Genomic DNA, 10,193 nt, shown 5'->3' with positions numbered 1-10,193 from the left:
TTTTTTTTTTTTTTTTTGCTTAATTTGTAATTTATAAATAATACAAAGTTTCACTACCTTTCTTGTTTTTTTTCTAGGCATGAGATTTACTACTTAAAATGTGGAAAGGACAACCTAAGTAAGATGCTAAACAGATCGAAGTAGAGTGGTCCATATATGAATCAGCTGATTATTATGGCATGGCTAGCTGTTGATTCTATGACGGTTCTGTCTTTGGTAAGTAGAGTTGCTCGTGGTCCATCTCTTTATTGGAAAAGTATAAAAGAAAAAAGAAAAAGAAAAAAACAGTTAGAACTGCAAGAAATCCGAAGTACCAAATTCAGGTTGCCTCCATTATTTATTGAGACTGTTGATTAGCCGAGCCACGTTGAGAGCTAGGGGGCAATTAATGGCCCTCCCCAAAAGTTCTCAAACATTTTTTTTTTAAAACATATTTTTTGGAAATTGGATGATCCTTAAAGATAGTTATTTGTTTAATATCAAATAAAGAAAGCCTATGTTAATTTATAATTTAAACATGCATTCAACTCCTTTTGAAGTCTAACTAACTAAAATCCATAAATGAAAGACTATATAATGTATTATAATATATATAGTAGACATTTTTGAATGAGTTTTAATGTACAACATTTCTTATATACTTCTAAAAAAGGTTAATGATGTTTTTTCTTGATAAAAACATTAGAAATTTAGAAGTATTGAAACAACCCGTATCTTTACTTGACAGAACATTATTCTTGAAAACGTGGTCCAATTGTTTTTTTTTTTTTTTTGGTGTTACATTGATAGTGTGTGTTTTTTCTCCTATTCCCTATGATTCTTAGTGTTTTATAAGATTTATAAAAAAAGTTGTGAGTTATTATGTTTGCAAATTCTTCTTGTGATGTAATTATTAGTTGGTATCAAAGACGAGTTGCGCTGCATTAATTGATATTAGAGCAAAATTACTTTCCCACCGTGGCATGCACGCAGAGGACCACGTGGAGGAAGACATGCAACCATTGATTGTGTATGAACAAGACGAGGCAACATGTGATGAGCAAATAGAGGCACGTACGTTTGCAACGAATGGAGGAGTAACTTGATTTGTTTGATGATCAATTTGAACAGTTTGGCGATAGATTTGATGAATTGGTTGACCAGATTGCCGCCTTTGTTGTTGTTAATGGGCATTGCCGTCAACCAAACCCACGTTTCATGAAGGAGGATGGCAAAGATATCAAGGAGGATGGCTAGGATCTCGTTGATGAGGAGTTTCAACATGAAGAGGAATTTGAAGATCCTTTTCAATATTCAATGGATTGGAATATTTTTCCACCAATCTATGATACCGATTTTAATGATGAATATATTCTGGAGGTGGGTTCTTTGTCATGTAATCAAAAAGCCGATAAAAATTGGGATACATATCATGTGTTTGATGAAAGTCGAAAGAGTGAAAGTACAACAATATGGTATTTAGAAAATTAATTATATCAATTGTTTTTTAGCCGACAATTTTCTGTCAAGTTTTCATAATAACCAAAATCTTGATGTTGACTTAGGTATGTTAGAGAAAAATTTGATTCATCATGGTCAACAAATAATTGATCATTTTTGTTTAGATCTAATATTCAAAGTCATGTTATAACTAACTGCAAGTTGTTTTTCCTCTAGTATCAATAAGAGCCACATAAATTGTGCATTTGAGTTCGCTCCTCCATGTTTATTATGAGCAAAAGGAGATTGATGAGTGGCAAGGTACGTGGTTCATCTTTTACTATTGAGAATGATAAGATAGAAGGGACTAATTGAGCATCTGAAAAGATAATTCGGATTCAAGGCTGAATTCTCTCAAACATGGGGAGGATGATGGCCATATATTTTGAATCGGATACTAGATGAAGGTAAGCTTTGTGGCATTATAAAGTTCATTCAATGAGTTACAATTTTGAATTTCACAAAATTTTCCAATTCTAATGTTTATTAGGTCAAAACTGGCTGTCAATAGTTAAAAGTTTACAAATCAGGTTCACCTTTGCTCGGTTGAGATTGCAACTAATTGCAAGTACATAACTTCGCTTAACTTTCGTTCGAATTAGTTTGCAAAACTTTCAAATAAGCATAATAATGGTGGCTTGGCCGACTAGTTTTGTTTAGCTAATGTTATTTCTCAGCCTTATTAATAAGGAACACTTTTAATATATTTTTTTTCTTCTAATTTCTCTCTAACTCTTAAAATTTTTTAAAATTTGTAGAAGAGCTATGAGTTATTGTGTTTGTAGATTCTATTTATCATAATTACACCATATGTTGCATCAGTTGGTATTAGAGCAACAAGATACCCTGCATCGCAGTACTTTACTTGATACGCTAATTAATTAATAAGTAGCCGGTCCACATGCATTAATAGGCTTAATTGGTTCAGCTCAGCAGGAGATTTGTTGCTGGCTTGTGCAGCTTTAATACTGAACTCGGATAAGCTTATTTATTGTGTATAATCTCCATTTCTAAGAATCATATACTTTGATTTCTGGGAATACATACATGAACATGGTGTTCAATTTAAAGCAGTAGTACTGGTACTAATTGGCAGAAGAGACAAAATATGAATATATGTATATAAAAATGAAATTAAAATGGCTTCTGTTCAAATTGATTGAAAGCGACTATGTCCTTGATGAAGCAACAAGGAATGGTTCCAAAGAAAAAAACAAAGACATTTGAGGGATATGCAGTGAATCCATTGTAGCTAAGATCACAAAAAGAAAACCCTAGTAATTAGAATTTGATAGTAACACTTCCATGATCCATGGCAATCTCAGGGTATCATGCAAATATATATGTATACATATATATGGACCACAATCTTTAGCATATAGCAATATTATGCCCTTGTCATCCATATATGATAACTACAGCAGCATCTCTGCAAGGCAAGGTTTGTCTTCATCGTCCCTTAAGGTATAATAATAAATGTCATCTTTCATTTGCTGGGGATTTGCTTTAATGGTTGCTAGATCAGATAAGCAAAAGGACATGATGAGTAATATTTGATTGCGATCCATCTTCTGGTGAAATTTTTATGGCGATCTGATAACAATTTTATGCATTTGAGGATATCATTGGACAGGATACTAGTACGTAGTTGTAGAGCAATAGACCTAGCCCCCCAACCCCACCCCACCCCTCGAGTAAAGGCAAAACTAAAGCCACGTCCCTCTCATAATTCCCCTCCCGTCTCAACCAAACCAAATGACACTTACCAAATATCCAAGCCTTCTCTCCGCCCCCACACAACCCCTCCCTTTTTAAAGTCACGAGACCCACTGTCCCTTTGTTCTTTCAATTTTCTGAGAGAGAGACAGAGAGGGAGCAGAGGAACTGATAGAGAACTTTCAAACTTCTTTTTCTACCACCATCACTCAACTAGCCTCTATATTGCAGTCTCAAACTGAAAGTCTTATAATTTTTTCTAAAAGCTTTAGTGTTATCTTCCCATCTGAAAGATTGTTAACCTCATATTTTTCTGTCTTTCTCTGTCGGTACCATGTAGGTCTTCCCCACAACCGCTCCACACTACTAATTATCTTCTCCTCTTAACACCCACCCATTCTTCTCTTACTTCTTTTTTTGTGACTTTTGCTCTTTGTTGTTTTGCAGGAGACCCGAGGGGAACCCCTTGGACCTCAATAACTTGCCTGATGATTTTAGAGATCATGGTAAACAGGCCTTCGACGACAGCTCCTCATCCGGTACTACTTTTTTTTTCCTCAAACTAATATTTATTAAACAGAAAATTAATTAATACCCATTTTCTTAATTTTTAACAACATATTAATAAGCGTAAACATAAAATAAAATTAAAAAAAATCAAGGAGACTTTCCTCTTTTCTTTGCCTTCTCTCCATTTTGAAATAGCTTGTAGGTAAAGAGTAAAGACCATTGGTTATCAACATTACACTTGTTGGTATCATCATTTGACGACTTGGGTAATTAGGGTTGGGGCTTTAGGGCTAAGAAGGGTCTCATCCAAGTTACTTTTATCTGGTTGTTTTAGTTGCAGGCTATAGGAAAAAGAAGAGCGGCGGAAAGGATGGAAAAGACGAGTGTGGGAAGGTCTATGAGTGTAGGTTTTGTTCCCTCAAGTTCTGCAAATCCCAGGCTCTCGGGGGACACATGAACCGTCACCGCCAAGGCAAGTCCTTTATTATTATTATATTTCACACAATGGGTCACTGCTTGTTAATGATTTGGCCATGAAACGTGGTCATGTCAATCTTTAGGAAAACAAAGTTTTCTGAAATTCTTGGATTTGATTTGATTTGATTTGTGTGTTGGATGGTCAGAGAGGGAGACAGAGACACTAAACCGGGCTCGTCAGCTGGTCTTCAGTACCGATAGCCTGGTCGCCCAAGGAGCATCTCACCTGAGGTATGTATAAGAATTTTTTAAGTCGAAAAAATTGACAAATCAAATGACCCATTTGCTATGTTGAACTAAAAAGGTTATTCGATGATCACTTGATAATTTGATCAAACAGGAATGACAAATTAAATTTTTGTTTGATCTTAGCTGCTGCCAACCAGTCACACCGGCGGGGTACCATCCAGCTGCAAGCAACATCGGAGACCCGGCAATGGCTCTCAGGTTCCCGAGATTCTTCAGTACCGGTTCTCCAGCCACCCAGTTACCACAACCACCTCAACCATATTTATACTCCTCTCCGCCGCGCCCCATGTCCTTTCCTACACCTTATCCTCAACATCCAATCAACGATTACTATGTCGGCCATGTTCTCAGCAGCAACCAACAATGCAGCCACCCAAACTACGGCGCCCCAGATTCTAGTTACACTTGCATTGGTGCGCCGGTCGGGCAAGGGTTTCCTCCGGGAGGCAGCAGCCGGCCGGCTGGAGCGGAGTTGGTAGGATCAGCAGAGGGAGGCTCTGGTAGAGACGGGTCACTGCAGAATCAGGAGGAGGGATTGAATTGGGGCCGGAGCTTTGCAGGTACACAGCAACGTATGGATCCTCCAGCACCGATCAATCGGTTTCAAGATGGGTTCTAAAGAGAGATTTTTTGAGTGATAGTTTGAAGTACTACTATTAATCTACATTGACACGCCACCCACAAAGACAAAGATAGAGAGAGAGAGAGACCTAACAAGCTGACAGATGGGGTCGTGAAAGGAAGGAGAGAGAGAGAGAGGTATTTGGATTTTCTTCAGGGATTATGCAGCTTTTGATCTCATCTATATGCTCAGCTACTTTGGCTTGGAGTTGTATGGGTATATTGAAGGGGATTTTGCATTGGTGTGTGCAACCCCACTGTTGAAAAAGGTGCAACTAGACCTTGTGGGACTACAAGTTTGATATCAACCGAATCTTCCCAACCCAGTTCCTTTTGCATGCCACTGTTTCTTTTTCTTTTTTTCTTTTCTTTTTTTTTCTTTTTGTAAAACATTTTGTGCTTTCTACATTTTTTACGGGTAGGGTGGGGTGGAGGATTATTTTATTTTATTTTATTTTATTTTGTTTCTTTCTCTCTTTCCAACGATCGAAATTTGGGGCATCTATCTGGTTTCTCGAAACATTTATGGTTACAGTGTCATATGATGCTTGCACAATAGGGGCAACGACCTAAGATAGAAGTTGCAATTCCATTCGGCACTTTTTGCTAAAAGTTTCCTGACCAGAAACATCAAATCTGTCGAGAAAGTCTGTAACAGCTGTGCAATTCTTCCCAAAAAAAAAAAAAAATTCTAGACAATAATCACTACAATTACATGTAACTGAAAGCAACCATGCATGGTAAACAATGCAATCAAGGCAGTCAATTTTTTACATGATTCGTGAATTTGGGACGAGTTTAATTCGAAATTATATAGTATGCTATGGTTAAAGAGTTTGTCTCATTTATGGTTGAACTATATAGTTTTATATTTATGCATCTACATGAACTTGACATGTGACATTTAGAACTGTCAATTTTTAATATGAATTCAACACAAAATTAGTGGATTAAGGTTAATGAGTATCACCCCCTTTAATTAAATGAATCAAGTTATAGTTGACTTATATTGTCTGTTACTCATATATTGATACCACCTTAACTAACACTCGATATGAATTGCCACCCCTAGCTGCAAGTGATCAATTTAACTAGCAATATGTAAAGCTAAAACTTATAGGAAATATGACGTAACGGAAGACTAAGGTAACCAACCAAAGAGTAGCGTATTTGATTCTGAAAAGAGAAGCGTCTTTGTCTTTTATCCAAAAAATAAAAACAAGCTTGCAGGCGAAAAAATAAAAAATAAAACCCCGCAAAATATTTGAGATAAACTTGTCTGATTTGATAATACTTCAATTGATTAAGCTTAACATAATAAACTAGTCTATTTATGGAAGATAACTACTTGTAGAGAAAGTAAACCTAATCCTAATAAAGAAAAAAAAATAATTAAAGCAAATCTAACCCTATTAAGGAAAGAAAATAAAGTATTAATAAAATAAAATAAAATTCTAATATAAAATTGACAATCAGCGGGACTCATGACAATCTTTTTTTTTTGTACTTCCATTGTCTAAGAACAGGTAAAATTATGATTAAGTGGTGCTGTTCCAATATTATTTTTTATTATTATTATTTTTTTTCATTTTTACCGAAAACGAAGGTAAATATCCTACATCAAAATAGATGTCATCTCAAGAAAAGAAAAGGATATAATTTGAATTAAGGAAATTAACAAATGGGATTCTAAAGCCTATAGAAAAAATAAAATGAGGAAAAAAAAGCTTCTAACATGCATGTTTAACTTAGAAATAATGATTGGGCTTTTCACCAAATCACCAATTTTGGGAAGGATCGGAGTACCACTATAAAGTTCTTTGGGATCCAAAAGCTTTTCCTCTATCTTCAAATGTTTCATTATTTCACAAAAAAGAAAACCATATTGACATGAGTGGAGCCGCAGAGTTAGGAGCGCGCAAGAGGAGGCAAACGACACCACTTCTTCACACTTAATTTCTTACACTCATAGATGGTTTTTAAAACTACCATTAGATTAAAATCGAATGGTAGCTTTTAAAACTACCTATGAGTGGGAAAAATCAAGTGTATATAAATAAGAGTATGTGTATCATTACTCATTTAAAAAAATAATAATAAAATAAAATAGAAGTTAAAATAAGAAGGCATCCTCATCAAGGCAATTTCAGTTGCATATTTTGCTTGTGACTTTCCAAGTTCATTATGGATCGATCATGTGGTGATTTGGACTAGCTAGGCAATTATCTGAACCAGATCACCAACTAAGAGAAGAGAATCTACACTCAAATCCAATTGTTGGATGTACATGTTTTCTAGTATCTAAGTACTATTCATAGACTGGGGTTCTGAAGGTAGTAAACGAAACCCTAAGAATCTTTTGACATTCTAATGCTAGCTGCCTGCCCAGAGGAGCTTTACTAGACCGACTCAACTTTTGGCCAAATGTTGGACTTGCTTGCTTAGGTCCTCAGGTGCTTAAAAGTGCAAAAATTGAAGTGATTGAAGGGAGATTGATTAGGAGACTATATCTAGGAGCTACGGAGAAGAGATGGATTTGCTCATTAGATCTGGCTTCATTTATGAAAGTAACCCTAACCCTAGCCCTAACAGGGGCACTGACTTTTGGGACGTAGGATATTCTAGACTGCAACATATCCACCAATGGCGGCAATTTAGTATTACTTTGTCAACTAATGGAGCTACATATATCTCTTCCCCATACTGCTTTTGCTTAACAGATTTGATTGGCCAGCTTAAACCTAGCTGGACCTACGACTAAACAAACTTAATTAATCTTTTAATTAAATTTATTTTCCATAGATTCGGTTCTAGTCCTGTTCTCTCTCTCTTTTTTTTTTTTGGTTATTTTTACTATCATATAGTAAAATTAAGAAGAATTATTTAAGAGGTACATATATACGGTACTTGTAATTCTCTAATTAAATCATTTTTTTTTTGGGTAGAAATGATCTATAATTAGGTGTCTTAAAGCTCATGGTGATTTAATCAATTTTTTCTTCAAATTATAGCTAACCATGACCTAAATTTAATGATTAACGTAGCTTCGATAACATGCCAACTCATATTAGCAAGATTTAAAAGAACTGTTGTAAGTAGCATTACTATTCCCAATAAGCCCCGTTAGAAGGAACTATATATATATATATAAACATATTTATGAAGCTCACTTTAGTTTGAAAAAAAATCTGTGGGAACTAAGTTGAATACTGTTTCACAACAAAGAGAACCATAGCAGTAAGTAACAGTCGTTTAGTGAGTGTGGTGAGTGTTCTCTCCCTCTCTTTCTTCCCCAAGAGCGATCCCGAGACATATTCATGAAAGGTACGAGACTGTAGGTTGAGAGAGAGAGGGCAGCTGTACGTACGTGCAGTGAGGGTATGGATGATCTGTGATATTTAGGGTCACAAACTACACTAAAAAAGTTGTATATCGATCTCTCAACTGTCAAGGCTGAATTCAGAGAAAGAGAGAGAGAGAGAGAGAGAGAGAGAGACAAGCAGGAAAAGCAGACGCCTAGCCATAGACCAAGCTTATTATTCGTGCAATCACGAATGAGGGAATGTTTAAAGCTGCTCCATAGCTTTATACTTGATTATTATCTTTTAATATATATATATATTTTCACAGACCAACAAAAAAGAAAAAAAAAAAAAAATCACATGTTTCCATTAATGCATAATTTAATAGCTGTATCCTTTTTTGCAGCTTTAACAGAAGTTTTTCTGCCGCTAACTCTCTTCCGCAGTCATTGTGTGAATCTTGATCGTACTTTTTTCATTTATTTTGGTAATCTCTATCTGATGAAAAAGAAACAAAGGACCTTACCCTTTTGTACTAAAACCCAAAATATTTTTAGTGCTCACTGTCCCATATATTAGTCACTATTCACCGTGCACCTAGGGCTTCATAAATGCCAAAAGAGCAGCCTCTATGCTTGCTTTGTCTCGCTGCTCATGGGCGCGCATAACCTAAACTAACTAGATTATTACCATCTATATTTCTACCAAGACTTGTTTTTGGTGAAATTTACTTTATTAACCATCAAATTCTTTATTAATTTATTAATTATACATAAGGGTATATATATATATATAAAAAAAAATTAATTAAGCCAAACCACCTTGATAGCTAGGCTAGCTGATAATGATGGAAAGAATGAGGGCCACTTCTCTTGGGGGACAAGGGCAATATTGAACGTGTGATTTGTTCCTTTAACAAGTGTCACACACTCATTCGTCAGACTATTGGTTATCCAATCGGATCTTAACCCACGACTTGGTCCACAATTTAATTAGCTTCTCGTCTTCAACTTCAATCTGTCCCAGTTCCAAGCCCGTGACTTCAATTTGGCCTAACTAGGGACCTGCACTGACCACCATCATCCTCTGTCTTAGGCTACCATTCTTGGCTGTTGCCACCAGTCAACCCGCTAGCTAGTTAACTCGCCTGTTACTGGTCGAGTCAACTTAGTTAAAAGAAAGTAAGCTCCTACTATGCGGCCAGTGCACAAAAATGGGTGTTTTATAGCATCTATTCGTGTGATGATACATTACCAATTTTATTTTAACAAAATAAGATCAAAACATCAAATAATAACAAATAAATAACTAAACCACCTGTCTCGGCGACGGCAAATCCAGCCGCTGGGTCAAGCATGACCCAATGGCTAGGTCTGCTATGACTCATCTGCTGGGTCACCTCTCCGACGACTTTTCTGCCAAACCCAACCTTAAAAATCGATTCTAATGCTTCAAAAATTGATTATAATACCACGAAATTCGTTTATAATGCCTAAAAAATCAATTCTAATATCACAAAACTTGTTTCTAATGCTTCAAAACTCAATTTTTGATTCAAAACTAAAACTCAGAGGAGAAGGTTAACCCTTTTTGGGATTTTATCACCATAAAACCATATATCACAACAACGGAGCCATGCTGTCACTCACAGTGTCGGAATCATGTTGTAGGTCTCACTGGAGCAAGACCCACGCCGTGAGACCCAGGCCAGCCGCCGACCCACGGTCTTCTTCTTTCTCTCTTTGATTTCAACTTTCCTTCTTCTTTGAGTTGAAAATCAAGTCCATAGGCTATAGGTTTTTTTTGTGCATTTTTTTTGCTTTATGTGATGTGTCCTTG

General features: G+C 36.0%; 1 protein-coding gene across 3 annotated transcripts; it reads left to right on the top strand.

Annotated features, from left to right (window-relative positions):
* The first annotated feature begins 3,290 nt into the window (after nucleotides 1–3,290).
* Nucleotides 3,291–5,507, top strand: JAG (C2H2 and C2HC zinc fingers superfamily protein). 3 transcript variants are annotated; one of them, XM_059598301.2, is made up of 5 exons: nucleotides 3,291–3,531; nucleotides 3,643–3,734; nucleotides 4,046–4,177; nucleotides 4,329–4,413; nucleotides 4,555–5,507. In XM_059598301.2, coding segments are annotated over exons 1-5 (807 nt in total). In that variant the 5' UTR covers nucleotides 3,291–3,529; the 3' UTR covers nucleotides 5,051–5,507. The 3 variants fall into 3 exon arrangements, with proteins under 3 accessions (XP_059454284.1, XP_088374369.1, XP_088374370.1); XM_088518243.1 differs by having other exon boundaries at nucleotides 3,301–3,531; nucleotides 4,040–4,177; XM_088518244.1 differs by having other exon boundaries at nucleotides 3,495–3,734.
* Nucleotides 5,508–10,193: the final 4,686 nt, after the last annotated feature.

Source organism: Corylus avellana, chromosome 7 (assembly GCF_965113065.1).
Source record: "Corylus avellana chromosome 7, dhCorAvel1.hap1.2, whole genome shotgun sequence".
Taxonomy (NCBI): Eukaryota; Viridiplantae; Streptophyta; class Magnoliopsida; order Fagales; family Betulaceae; genus Corylus; species Corylus avellana.
This window is presented reverse-complemented; position numbering and strand designations above follow the sequence as displayed.

Bases quoted from the DNA above. Each gene is read 5' to 3' on its own strand.
- JAG (XM_088518243.1), top strand. The intron at 3,735-4,039 runs GTACTACTTTTT...TGGTTGTTTTAG, and splicing joins CGACGACAGCTCCTCATCCG to TTGCAGGCTATAGGAAAAAG. The intron at 4,414-4,554 runs GTATGTATAAGA...GTTTGATCTTAG, and splicing joins CAAGGAGCATCTCACCTGAG to CTGCTGCCAACCAGTCACAC.